At 43.2% G+C, this 14,262-nt stretch overlaps 1 protein-coding gene across 1 annotated transcript in view; it reads left to right on the top strand.

The window, feature by feature from the left end:
- Positions 1–14,262, top strand: part of Metap1d (methionyl aminopeptidase type 1D, mitochondrial) — a 72,332-nt gene that overhangs the window by 54,051 nt on the left and 4,019 nt on the right. The window contains exons 3-6 of the mRNA XM_050122295.1: positions 1,968–2,117; positions 3,526–3,674; positions 4,238–4,280; positions 7,743–7,906. Coding sequence (XP_049978252.1) covers positions 1,968–2,117; positions 3,526–3,674; positions 4,238–4,280; positions 7,743–7,906 — 506 coding nt within the window. The remainder of the gene's footprint in view (positions 1–1,967; positions 2,118–3,525; positions 3,675–4,237; positions 4,281–7,742; positions 7,907–14,262) is intronic.

Genomic DNA, 14,262 nt, shown 5'->3' with positions numbered 1-14,262 from the left:
TTTCCTTTATTGTGAATCACACTGAGCATAGCTCCCGGAGGCGAGTAGTCCATTTTTATAGCCAGGGTTGAGAGACAGAAGAGCTAAAAGTCCTAGCTTGGCTTAGATTTGACCATTGTAGAGAGAGCCAACATTTGGTACGAGTCATAAAATTGACATTATTTTTTTTTTTCAGTAAAAACAAAAAGAAATCTCTAGGGCCAGGGAGATGGCTCTTTCATTAGAGCGCTTGTTCTGTAAACATGAGGGCCTGCACTCATCCCCAGCACCCACATAAAACCAGGACTGCAGCATATGCCTATAATCCCAGATCTGGGGAGGGGAGGCAGAGACAGGTAGAACCCTAGGGTTCACTGGCCAGTCAGTATAGTCAAGTCAGCAAGCTCCAGATTTAGTGAGAGACTCTGTCTCAAACAATCAGGTAGAGAGCAATTAAGGAAGACATCCGATATCATCGTATGGGCTCCACACCTCTGCAACTATGCATATTTGTATCCATATGAATGCATAGTTGTATCCATACATGCACGCGTGCGCGCACATGCACACACACACACACACACACACACACACACCTCTAGTTAAAAGAAATGTGTTGTATTATGCATTTTAGCCAGTTTCAGAGACAACATAGCAGCCCCCAGCCTATAGCTATAACCAAGACAGCTCACAGAGCAGAAATAAGAACATAGGCTTGTTGGGGAGAGACCTGGTAATCTGAGGGAGTTGGTGGGGGTGACTATAGGAGAGGAGATGCTTCTTCAAGGCTCAGTTTGACAAGCCAGGCCATTCTACTACCTGAATAACAAAACCCCTTCCAGCTGGAGAAACGGCTTAGTGCCTACGTGTTTGCTACACAAGTGTAAGAACTTGAGCTCAGATGCCCTGCGCTCACATGAACCCCAGCTGCTGCTGGTGTGCGCTGTAATTCTAGTGCTGACGAGTGGGGATGTGGACACAGTGGATCCCTGGAGCTTTTGGCTACCTATGAGCTCCAGGTTCAGTGAGAGACCCTGCCTCAAGTGCAGACAGATAAGGGAAAGAAAAAGCCCTTCTGAACAGTGGAATAAGAAAAGATCCTAAGGTCTGACCTGGCGCTCTTCACAAACACAAGAGCCCCAACCTCTCGGCCCTGCATAACTTTGAGTATGACTCCCGGTCCAAACTTCTGTGTGGCCTTACTGTGTGGTGGTCAGCGGTCTTACGTACTATTGCTATAAATAGCTCAGGAAGGGCCCTGCAGACCCTGGGGCAGACAGAAGCTGTGTCTGAGATACTGGTACCTCCCAAAGCCACCAGTGGGATTCAGTGCTGGAGAAGCAGCCGCAGGAGGCATCAGGCTTGGGTGTTTGACTTTGGGTTAGGCGCAGGCTCTTCGTTCTTCTTGATAAACGGTGGGAATGTTCTAGGTAATTGTATTGTCCTTGGAGAAGACATGAAGGAAATCAGCTGTTTTGTCTAATGCTCGGTTGTCATGTTACCCAGTGTGAGACTGTATGTGGCAGGTCCCATGAACTTAATACCCTTGCGTGGACTCGGGGAGGGCGTTGAGCTGTCCTTTGCCTACATGTTAGCATTGCCTGAAGAATATGAGAGTGTTTGTTAAGCATTGTGCAGACTGGAAACCTGGCACTTTTACATCCAGGGACCTTGCGTCTAATGGGCTCGGGTGGAGCAGAGAACAGAAAACTGCTGTTTGCTTTGACCAGAAGTCTACTTCAGCAGAACCCGACTCAGAGCCTGTGAGGTTAACAGCCCATCCAGAGAAGCATTACCAAGCGATGTTAAGTTCAAAAGGGCAGGGGAAGGAACTGGGGGTAGCCTGGAGGTCTGTTGTGCTGGCTATGGAGGTCGGTGCTTCGGCAGGAAGGGCAGAACTCCATGAAGCAGGAGGCTGTGTCTGAAAAAAATGATGCCATTGTCGTGTGCTGGGTTCTGATCTTCGTGTCCAATCCTTTTTCCCGAAGCACATAAAGAAGCCAGACTATGTGACGACAGGCGTTGTGCCCGACTGGGGAGACAGCATAGAAGTAAAGACTGAAGATCAGATCCGAGGGCTCCGTGAGGCTTGTCAGCTGGCCCGACACATCCTCCTCCTGGCTGGGAAGAGCTTGAAGGTGGTACCAAGCCGGAGTAACTTCCGTACTTCCTCTCCCTTTCTCCTTAACTCCCTCTTTACTCTCATCTATTAGCAATTTGGTTTTTTAAAGTAAAGCCTTAAGATGGGAAAGGGGGATTTTACTATTTTATGTGTTTGCTCAAGAAATAATGTAAACTTCTAAACTCAGTTGTAACTGGCAGAGTCCTAGAGATTCTCCGTTGACTCGGCCCCTCCAAGGTGCTCTGTGGCAGAGGACCTCGGCTTTGCCACCTTTCCTCTGCCTGTGCTCCGCTTATATTTCCCACATCACCTCCATGTGTTGAAAGTGTTGGCCCTGCCTTGTAGTCTGCCTCTTCTTTTCTTGAATGTTCCTTACAAAGAAAGGATAGGCCCAATATGAAAACCACAGTAGCTTGGTGATATACATGCATGCATGCATACATACATACATAGAGATAGATACTGCTACAAGAGTCAGTCCTTTTAGAATCACCCTAAACATCTTGCTGCCCATAGTTCATAAAGAAGTATAAACGTAGTTTCAAAGTGGGACTCGGTGGTGGATTTGCTTACTATGTCACCTGTGCAATTGCCTATTATAGCGACATAACCAGGTATAAGGTGGCTATCAACCAAGACAGAAAATTGTTGAGGAAGTAGGTAGCAGCTCCTGAGTAATCTTACTTGGTTGTAGAATTTTATTTGTAGTGTATCTCATGGAGATAGTCTTCGTGTGCTTGCGAAACTCAGTTTCTGGAGTTGGGGTACAGCTAAACCGCAGAACACTTGCCTAGTGTAATTGAGGCCCCGGGTTCAATCCCCCAGCAGCGCAAAACAGAACAAAGCAAGACCCTTCAATTTCAGTTCTCTTCATTGGAAAATAATTGGATATTCTCTAGTATGGGAAGCATTAAAACATACTTATCTGGGCATGAAAGAAATCAAGCTTATAGAGAATAAAATCTCTGTGAAAGGCATTAGAGACTGAGTTTTTAAAATAACGGTGCATCACCTCCCTGCCGTTGCTGCAAAGCTCGCCCATGCGGCGTTTCAACAAGATGAAAAGGTATAGGTGAAGCTCCTCTACGGCAGCATTCTATTCGCGCAGTTATTTCTATGCTTCCCTTAGCCAGAGCTCTGACCCTCGAGGAAGAGGAAGGAACTGGTGAAATCATCAAGCTAACCGGAATCATCACTTAATGACTCACTGTATTTCCTGATGGTTTATGACGCCATCATGTACCCAAATGATCAAGAGAGCACAGCTGAGGGGGGTGGCGGGAGTCACGAACAATTACGGCTACACCCCGAATTCATCGTGGCGAATTTATACAGTCTCACCTTGGCAGTGCTGTTGTTGCAGGCACAGTCAGTAAACACAGGAAATGTCTCCAACTGTCGCTGCACACTATTTAATATTTCAGGTTGACATGACAACAGAAGAGATTGACGCTCTGGTTCATCGGGAAATCATCAGTCACGATGCCTATCCCTCACCTCTGGGCTATGGCCGCTTTCCAAAATCTGTTTGCACCTCTGTAAACAACGTGCTCTGCCATGGCATTCCTGACAGGTATTCATTTTTCAATAATGTATTGTTCCTCTGGAAACTAAGATCCGTAGCCCACACTGAAAAATCCCGTGCTTCAGTTGAAACCTACCTGCATACACGCTTCTGAAACTGATTAGGATGAAATACAAATGTCGGGGTGTTTTACTTCCATATGGACTTAACACCACCATCTGATGTTTCTTAGAGCAGCAAGCGAGCCGCAGAAATATTCGTGCATTGCCTATTTCTTTCAACTTACTCAATTTTTACCACATGGTAATGGAGGCAGATTCTATTGACAGCTATTGTTTTGGCTGTTTGCAAACTTAAGGTAATTAGGAAGTCTATCTCTTTAAAGAATCGTGAAATCTTAAGGCAGCAATGCTTGCTTCCTGTATTTCTCATAAAGTGTGGCGTGATTAACGACAGACAAAGGTCAGCGCTGGCTACTCCAGCCGCCCCTGCTCCGTGCTGTTTATCACCGCAGCACCCTGGGTCTGCAGTAGTGGTCGGTGGGCACTCATTTTCACATTTCTCTTTATTGAGATCTGTCTATCACCATTTGTTCTCTGTTTATGTTTCAGCCGACCTCTTCAGGATGGGGATATTATCAACATTGATGTCACGGTGAGTAAATCATATAAAAAAAAATCATCTTTGATCAACTTCAGAATTGCTGGTAGCAACAGGAAGGAGAGTGACTTGAAAATGTGAACCGCGCCCGCTCGGGGGAGCGCTGTTTACTTCCAGCCCCCGGACACAAGCAGCTGGCTTCCCTTTTTGTCTTTAACTCCGTGTTTATTCCAAGTCAAGCCAGGCCTGCCTTGAATTTCGGGCTGGAATCAGATGCACTGAGATCAATGTTGGCCTAAGTGAAATGTCAGCCCAATCCTGCTATGTGTCATGTTTTTGAGAAGGTGTAATTGTTATTGATCCACTGTGTGGTTAATGCAGAACACCGCCGCACTGGGCAGCTGCTGAAGCTAGATATGTATGAGATGAGCTAACGCGAAGAAAGCCAGCATTTTTCCTTCACTCTGCCAAGATTGATCTTCCTCTTCCTGCTGATTTTGAGTGGGGCCTGTCATTATCTTACTCTGTCATTAGGGGCTGCATTGGCCTGCGTGTCCGTCTATTTGGACAGCAACTCTTTTGCTAGCAGTGTTCCCTAGATTTATTAAAATCCCCAAAGGTAACGTTGTGTTCCATCTATGGCGTAGAGGGGCCTGAGCTCGGAGCACACAAGCAGAGTGGTTTTTCTGTCTGAATTTACGTTTTCACCAGATGGTTGATGGCCTTTCTTTTTAAATAAGAAGCCTAAGTGATTTAACTTAGGGGCTGAAAATTGTCCAGGGGTAACCGTTTCTGATTTCCTTAGCCTCTCGCCATCCTCAGACTTGGATGGTTTGTGCTCATTTCATTTCAGATTGTTTGTCGTGGTGCCTTTTGGATTGTAAAGAGGACAAATAAAATCTGCACATCTCTAATTAATAACTTTTAGATAGATAAAATGTGAGCACCTAGCAGGGACTCTTAGGGATGGGTGCCCTTCAAAAACCACATTCTCTATTAGACAGTAAATACTTGTAATAATAGTTATTTCACCTCCAGACGGAAAGTCGGGTATCAGTGGGAATGCGATGAAAATGGGCACCAGTAGATTGTGTTAGATTTTTAGCTGTTTAAGTTAATCCAGCCTTGTTTCTTCCGTCTCTGCACAGGAATAGCCAGACAATTCTGGCTCATGTTACTTCCCGTGTCATTGTGTCTTAGGACGCTTGAGTGTCATTCCACACCTCCTGGTAGGGTCTCTCCCACTCAGAGTTGTGTGGGAGGTGGCTTGGTGAAGTGCACCTGACGTTCAGTCTCTCTTGTGAACCATTTTATCTTGGATTGGACCTGATTTTAGGCTCTCACGTTTATTACCTCACCTAATCACCCACTAATAAAATATTGCTGCTCGAGTGAGATGGGACGTGTCCCATGGTGTTCCCAACATGCCCAGAGGGAACGCATCATTCCTTTCTGGGCTTCCTCGAGGCTTTTAATAAAGAATTTCATTTCTGAAGCTTAAACTATTCCAACAATCCTTCAGCTCACTTGAAACACTTTCTAGTGCCTAGAAATGTAAAGGAGCCTAAGAGACATATTCGTCAGTATCAAAAAATTGTATTTCTTATGAGATATTTTATTAACTGAAGAACTGCATTTCCAGCTCCTATGCTTTTGTCTGGAATACCCATTTTATCTTATGTCTACTATGTACCATGAGAAAATGAGTTGCTTTTTCTCTTGAAAGTTAATTTTTTTATGACAGTGTGGAGTTCATAGTAGTTGCTCAGTTAATACTTGCTAGAGGAAGCCCTTAGAACGGTTTGTGGGGACAGACTGTAGCTGTAGTTGACTGCCCCTTTTCAAGCGCATCTCCTTCCTGACACAACTGTGCAAAGCCTCGGGTTCAGTCCCCAGGAACACTCACAAGCGTTGTGTTCCATGTGCAGTGAGTCCCTCAAATAGTTATTTTAAGAGTTATTAAAAAGTAATAGGGAAGATTAAATGGATCAGCAAGCAAAAGCACTGTTGCCAGAATTGACAACCGGAGTTCAATCCCTGGGACCCACGTGGTGGAAGGGGAGAACCGACTCCTGCAAGTTGTCTTCTGGTCTCCACACACATGCCACAGCATGTGTACACATGTACACACATGTATATATGTACACACAAAATAAGTAATTTTAATATATTTTCATTTTAAAGTATTACAAAACAGCAAGTTAAATGAATTTAAACGGTACACTTTTACTTAAAAACACAGTCACAAATTTTCTTGAATAATTACAATTATATTAGCAAATTCTATATTCTTAAATATAAAAAATGCTTACATTCTTCTGTAAAGAAATATAAGTGGGAATAAATTAGAAAACAGTACTGTGAGAGCCTTAGGAGGGTCTGCAATTAGAAGCTCTCAGTCTATCAGATTGGTTGGGGTATACTCTGCCAGTAACTTTAACAAGTCGTTTGTGCCTCGGTTTCCTGACTTGAAAGCCAGAGATCTCTGTGACGACTCCTCATCTCCTTCTTGCTGTCTAAAAGATCTTCTTCAGTGTGCACCAGAGTATGGGCGTGGCGTTTATTCAGACGGAAGTCGTAAATAAACAGCCTTTCTCTGAAGAGTCTCTGCACTCTACCTTAGGGAAAGGAGAACTATGAAGATAATTAGGATAAATGCATGCAAAATAGCAAATGCCATGTTACATCCAAGGATCAATAGTCAAGTAGTCTCCCGCCTTCTGCATGCATTCTAGTGTTTGCTAACTATTGATTTGTCATGATGAACCTGATATTGTTCAAGATCACATGGAGCTCCCAAGTCATTGAAGACAGAGAGAATTATCTTTCTGTGATTTTACTCCTGAGCTTGCTTTGATACGTTCTAATTCTTTAAAACTCCACATGGAGTGTTTCCCGTTCGCATCGTGCTGTCTGGAACATTTGATTCAAATTTCATTTCTAGACGTCGAATTTTCCCACCATATTTCATTACTGCACTGAGCCACTTCAGTTCTTAGCGTGAGATTCTACTGCCGGCCGTCACGGCGGCTGACGTGTCTGTCTTGTTCTTCCTGTTGTTATGTATCGTGTCTGGGCAGGGAGCTAGTAAATAAAAAGCGCGCAGATCCTCGTGACACTGAGGACATGTTTTACTATGCTAAATACTTCATTTTCCAAACCTACTGTGGTAATTGCAGGGCAATGTATCTGGTAACTAATTTTTCCAAGCATAGCTTCGCTTTCTCAGAACTAAAATGAGGGATCTCGATGCTACAATAGCACCATTAATCACCAAGCTGAAGTAACTGAGCTGGCCATTTGTTCGTTTTTAGGTTTTGTAGGATCGTCGCATGGTTTTAGCTTTTAAATCTCACAATGGTTTTAGTATATCTGTTTTATTTCTTTAATATGTGAGCTTGAAACTAACTCTGAGAAGATAACGAATTTACTAAATCCATAAGCAAACAGTGGACATACTGTAGGCGAATAGGATTCCAGACAAGGCCGTACCTTAAAACCTGTGCCTGTGTTTAGGTCTATTACAATGGCTACCATGGAGACACCTCTGAGACCTTTCTGGTGGGCAGTGTGGATGAACGTGGTAAAAAGTTAGTAGAGGTGGCCAGGAGGTGTAGAGATGAAGCAATTGCAGCTTGCAGAACTGGGGCCCCCTTCTCTGTAATTGGGAACACAATCAGGTAAGCCTTGCACTGACAGGTAAAAGGAGGGTTGGCGAACGGTACAAAGGTTATTGGTGGCTTTGTAGAAAGTTGATGACATGTTTTATGATTCACAGCCATTATTTCGGTCTGATATCAGTATGTGAACTGCCAGGCTGCAATATTGTCCCCTGGGTTTTTTTTTTTTTTTTAAAAAAAAAAAAAGAAAAAGGTTTAAAAAAGTGAATTTGACCAGGATCAGCAAGGAAACTTAGTGGAGCGGTGAGCGGTATTTACATGGCTGCTTTTGTTTTAGCTTGACCTGCTGGTCTGTGATGTTCCTTTATTCAAGTGTGGAAGACGCTACCTAAGAAAGGAGCTGATCGTCCCAGCCCTTAGATGGTGAGAAAGGAGGAAACTCCATTTCATAAAGAAACGAGGGGAAGCATTCCAGTGCTGCTAGGGTCAGAAGTGTGAGCTCGCTGCAGCCTGAAAGGCCATTCTGTGGCCCTTTTTATCTGGGCCGTTTTCCCTATAAAACATTGTTTACTTTCCCCAGAGTTTTTCCTGGGCTTGCTTTTTTGAGTGTAAGCGTATTTTCTGAACTCAAGGCTTTTCTTTGTGATCTGTTTCCCACTTTCAGAGCCTCCTTTTTTTTTTCCTCCTAAATGTTTTGGAGTAGACATGCAGAATATGTGTTTTCATTTAAAAGTAACACATTTTGTTAAAGATGATCGGCCAGTTGCCTTTAGAGTGCTGTTCTCATTAATATGAGCCTGGGCCTCTGAACACCCCCGTTTGCCCAAAGGATGGAAAGCTCAGTCACCTTGAAAAGATGCTGCCTTTTTCTCTGAGCACGCCTTCAAATACTTTAAGAAAAAAGGCAGTAAAATATCAGTTAAATGTATTTATGGCTTTAAAAATATTGTAACAGTGTCTGAATCAAACTTTAGTAAAATCTCTTTGGGTTATATCTGAGAAGCTTTTATTGAAGACTTTGAACAAAATTGTGTTTTTGACAGTTTTAAATTATAGGCTAACCAGCCTGGGAAAAAAGGATAGTGTCTCTCTGTTCTTTCATAGGAAATGTTGAATCAGACCCCTACTGGGAAAAGAAATTTAATGCATATCTCACTATCTTACTGTCCATGAATATAATAGAAATGAATTCAAAATGCAGTTTTATTTTTGCAAATGGGATGAGTCGATAGATGCACCTCATATTTTTGAACACCTAGGGTTCAACAAATTTACTGGTGGCGCGCTTGCATTTTAACAAAATTTATTCTTCAGTCGAAGGGGGCAGAGAACACTGGATTCTTATTCAGGCATTCTGTGGAGCTCTGCATTCATGGCTGTGTCTAAAGGGCATGTCAGCCTTTGATTCTCTCTGAGAGGTAATTATCCTTTTCCTGTCAGGGAACAACAAATGATAGCTAACTACAGAGGCACATTTGCGGTAGTCACATTCATCAACTGCAGAAAAAAAAATTCAATTTAATTGTGCAACACAGCTGCACGCGGGCTTTTGAGCACTCTGTTGTTCTCCTTGTCTCGCTATTCCTCCCTCCAGATCTATTTTTTAAACTTTTTTTTTCTGGTTATTTTTTCCCCTTTTTGTCTCTTCTTCCATTTTTACTCTCTGTACTTTCTTGTTAAAGTAATTTTCCTTTGTGGCTCTCATTCTTTTTTCCCCATTGAAGGCTATGAATGTAGAAAATTATCACAATTACTCATATAATTGAGCCTCTTTGTAGCAAGTGCAACTCCAGTAGCCTTTCTCCATCATGAAAATGGTTTCATTATAGGGTTTTTCATATTCTCTGACACCATCTACACAGAGGAACAGGCGTGCAGATGAGATGTACTAGGAACAGGCTAGATCAGTAAGGTCACAGTGGGAATAATTAGCTCTGCTATGGAAAGAGCATCCAGGCCTTTTACTGCTACATAAATGTACTGTCCGTGGCTTTTAGTCGCAAAAAAACTTACTAACAAATGGAGCTCCCGCCTACTACTTTGAAAAAAAGATTTGTATCAACACTACAATTTTCCATCATTAAGACTAATAACACAGAGCCTAGTATACATCAAGGGGAATAAAAAGAAAAATCTCACATTCAAGTGGTGGCTGGGCGCTGACCTTTGTTCCCTCTTTTTGTATACGACTTAACTTTTTACAAAAAAGAGCCACACGCCACACCAACATGCAGGTGAACTCCAGCTAGTCCTTGCAAAGCCCAGCGTTCGGTCGGAAAATCTGATAAATCTCCGTGCAGAATAATGCATTTCATTACATATTCACTACATTAATTCCAGCTACATAAAAAAAAAAAAGCAACAGCAGAAGAAGAGTGGAATCCAAAGTGACACTGGATTGTAGCTATCTGGATGCGTAGGTCAGTTTGGGCAGAGTGTGAATTTGCATGAACAGGCTCCTTTGAAAACCAGATCAGCCCCAACAACTGCACACAGAAAACTACGTGGAAAAATGACAGACAATGAACTTTTTCCTTTTACCCTAATGCAGTTCATTATTTAAAGAGTTTATGTCTGCCACTGGCGAGGAACCCGGCCCCAGGCCTGACAGATGTTTTGTCCTGGTGCATTAAAGCAGTATTTCTGAGAATCTATTGTTTTGCCTTTTTTTTTTTTTTATTCAGGAAAAATATTTAGGGAGTAAATAAACAAACGAGATCCACCTTTGAGCCAAAAAGTACTTGAAATCTTTACGGACCAAAGGCTTACAAACAGTTTTTAACTTGGTCTCCTTTCTGCTGTGTCACCCTCTTCCGATACACTCTGGACACCAGGCAGCTTGCTCTTCTTGTATGCTCCCCCAAACCTTGAGGTCACTACCAGAGAGAGAACTTGAAGTCCTGCTCAGAAGCAAAAAAGGATAGGAGGGTGTCTCTGAAGAAATGTCAGTTACAATGATTTCACAAAGATGGTTTTCTCTGTGCCCTTTGGCTTCCTGAGCGACACCCAGTGATCTCTAGGCCCCGGTGCTATTACACCCGCTCTCTGGCCGCGTTTTGCTCTGCAGTGATCTCTGTATGATCCATACGTGTGAGGAGAACACGAATATGCAGCCAGTTGCATCACTAATCTATGACAGTTCACTCAAAAATAATTTAAACTTGCAGTGGGAGATGTCATGATGAAACTCTCAATAAATGGCTTTCGAATGTTTAATTCATAAGTATATGTTTTAATATTAATTTAGAACAATATGAAGCAGATTTTTTTTTAAAAAAATAATCTCTTTCTATTAGATTATGCACATTTAGACAATAAGTGGCTCAGGCAAAATAAGTCATTTTGATGTCATCTGTGATGGATTTTCCTTGACAGCTATAGTAAATTACAATTACACTGCGTCTCTCCGCACAGGAAAGTAAGCAATAAATTATCTTTTATTTCAATCCATCATGCCTGCTTTTCAGAAATAGAGAACCTCAAATAAAAGTTCAGCTCTATTGTAAGAAAAGTACAGTAATTTGTGATCCAGCTTGAAACAAAAAATTAAGTGTCCCACTCTATTGGAAAACAGTTGTTGGCTTTCAAAAATATGACTAATTGTACTTAAACATTCTTGTCATTAGAGGGGGTCCCCTGCTCTGTGCATTCCTCCATTCAGAGGCTACCGTCGGGACTGAGAACCTAGAGAGATTAAAAAGTAAAGTTCCGTAATTTCTCAAATCAGTGGCCTTTCGAGGTCCTCCCCTATTCAGGGACGTGGCCCTTTGGAGCTCAGTGTGAAAGGGGTAATCCAGCGTTCCCATGTGCCTGCTTACTTCCTTATGTACTTAAACACGGTACTCCTCTGCCCTCTTGGGGAATGCCGTTTTAGTCACATAAATTACTTTGAAATGTGCTTAAGAAATTGTATTTATTTAGACAAGACGTAAGTAGAGTCTAACTGCTTCATGGGAAGGAATTAAACTGAAGAAAGAGATCCCGAGAAGCCCCTTACATGAACGTTCCCTTCCACCTGTGAACTGTTTGCTGAGCCGTGGACACTCGTGATGCAGTGTGGTTGGACAGTAGTTTGGAAGCTGCCTTCACGCAGTCTCTCCAGTATCCCCTCTGAAATCCAGTTATGACTGTGAGGGTCTTGAGACAGGCGTTGTCCTGGCTTAAAGGATTTTTATCTAGAGAAAGTCAGAGCAGAAGACCTAACACCAGGAGAGTTGTTTTCAGTAGATTTCAACAAGAAAACAAGGTTTCATCTGGGAAATGTTCAGGGCAAGAAAACCCTGGTGCTGGGAGACAGCTGTGGCTCTGCGGTGGACTGGTGTCGGAGAGCAAGAGCCTCACTCCTCAGCGTCCGCCTACCCCTCCAGATCTCACCCCCCAACATTGCTGTAAAGAGGTAGATGCACACCCCACCTTCCCAGGCCGCCTCGGGGTGACTGGCTTCTGCTTTCCCAGTGAAGGAGTGGAATCTGATTTGCTAAGTCATTTGGATTGTCTTTACAAAATCAGATCTGAGTCCCACAGCCAGGAGAAGAGTCTGCTTACTGTGCGTTCCAAAATAGTTGAAAGTGCGTGTTTTCCAGCCGCAATGGAGAACATTGATGGAATTTTGTCACACTTAAGTGTACGTTGAAAACTGCACATTCAAAAGGGAAATACTCTAAACAGAAGTACATCTTTAGCTCCTGGGAGCCAGACGTGTTCACCAGGCAACTGAGGGAAATTTGTCCAGTTCTTTCCCCTCCCCCAACCGCCAAGTCCTCTAATCCCTTGCATACGTGAGGCAGATTCTAGAATACTATAGCCGGAAGTTCCATCCGGACCCAGAGAGCAAACTGTGGCAGGAGAAGGCACTCAGATACCTTTAGTTACTTCTTAGTCGTACAGCAGCCTCTTTTATGAAGAGGAATGAGAGGTATGAGGGGGGACCCCAGGGGCTTTCAGAGTGGCCTTTCTTCTCCTCTCATTGGAAATTAAAATGAAGATTACCATTGTACCACACATGTAAGATGGAGCTGCGAACCTGCCCATCACTTGGATCACTGAAGGAAAGAAATTCTTTTTCAAGAAAATACTAGACTATTGAATACTTTTCGAATTATTGGGACTGAACTGACCTAACATACAGGTGTTGGGAAAGTTTGTTTTTGGTAAACAAACTAACAACCTAGGCTATAGCGGGTCATAGCCACCTCCCTTCCAGCTTCTATTTCTGCCCCATCCTTGGTTTTAGTCAGAAGTTGTGTGGAAGTAGGAGAAACCCCTTAGGAGAGATGTTATGCCTCCGGGCCGAAGCACAAAGCCCTGCAGTACAGCCTGGACTCCAAAGTGCAGCTCTGGAGAAGAGGCCTTTGGCTTAGCCCTCCCCTCGGCACTTGCTCACCCATCTCTGCCCTGCTGGTTTAAACCGGGTGTGGTGGCTCATCCCTCTAGTCCCAGCATTTGGATACATAGGCAGGAGGGTGGTGAGTTCAAAGTCATCCCGGCACTCAAATCGAGACCTTGTTCAAAATATAAGGAAGAAACACTTTCCAAAAGTGTGCGTTGACGTGATGGTTTATAAAGACACTGTTAGCCAAAACAGTGCGTGTGAAACTAAGCTAGAATCTGCGAGAAGTGAGACTGAAGCTAGGAGTGGTAGCAAATGCCCTTAACACCAGCGCTCCGGAAGCAGACAGACAGATCTCTGTGAGTTCGAGGCCGGCCTGGTCTACAGATTGAGTTCCAGACAGCCAGGACTTTGTTATACAGAGAAACCCTGTCTCAAAAACCAACCACTCGCCCCTCCCCCTGCAGGAAAGATGAAAAATGAGTTTGAGATTAAAATGTTTGGCTTTGTTAGGGACTGCAGTTGTGGTTCCTTAAATACCTGCTCATCGCAGTGGGAAAGGCTGGAGGCATTGTACCCTTTGCCCACATGAAAATATGATCGTTGGTGGTGTACATTTTTTTACCAGTCTGGCACTCCCCAAAATAACCACGCCCACCTGACCTGAATATCAGACCCTTCCATCCTTGCAGGTAAAGTTTGGATTCTGTATGAAGCTAGGTTTCATTGGTAAGGGACAGATAGAGCCCAATATGTCTGCATTTTCTCTTAGGGCCAATATTAACTCCTCCTAAATATCATTGTGATTAAAAAAAATTTATGAACTTTGCTAATGATGTGTGTCTTATGTGGAACCCGAAAATGGTCACCAATTTTGAAAGAAAATGGGCAAAACAGACAGTCTTTTGTGCCTGTTTACAAAGTGACTAGCACTTCAATTAGATGAGAGTACAGGAAGTCAGAAGAATAGAAAGTTATGCTCGGAGATTATACTTTTCTTTGCTTAATGCCTGAATTAGTATAACTTTTCATAAAGTCATCAAAACCAGGGATGTTTTTTGTGACCTTGTTACAGACGTGTGTGTGT

The sequence above is a fragment of the Alexandromys fortis genome, unplaced genomic scaffold (genome assembly GCF_014885135.2).
Source record: "Alexandromys fortis isolate MF-2015 unplaced genomic scaffold, M_Fortis_MF-2015_v1.1 scaffold_8_9099976_23576923, whole genome shotgun sequence".
Classification (NCBI taxonomy): domain Eukaryota; kingdom Metazoa; phylum Chordata; class Mammalia; order Rodentia; family Cricetidae; genus Alexandromys; species Alexandromys fortis.
The sequence above is the reverse complement of the archived record's forward strand: the minus strand, read 5'-3'. Positions and strand labels throughout refer to the sequence as shown.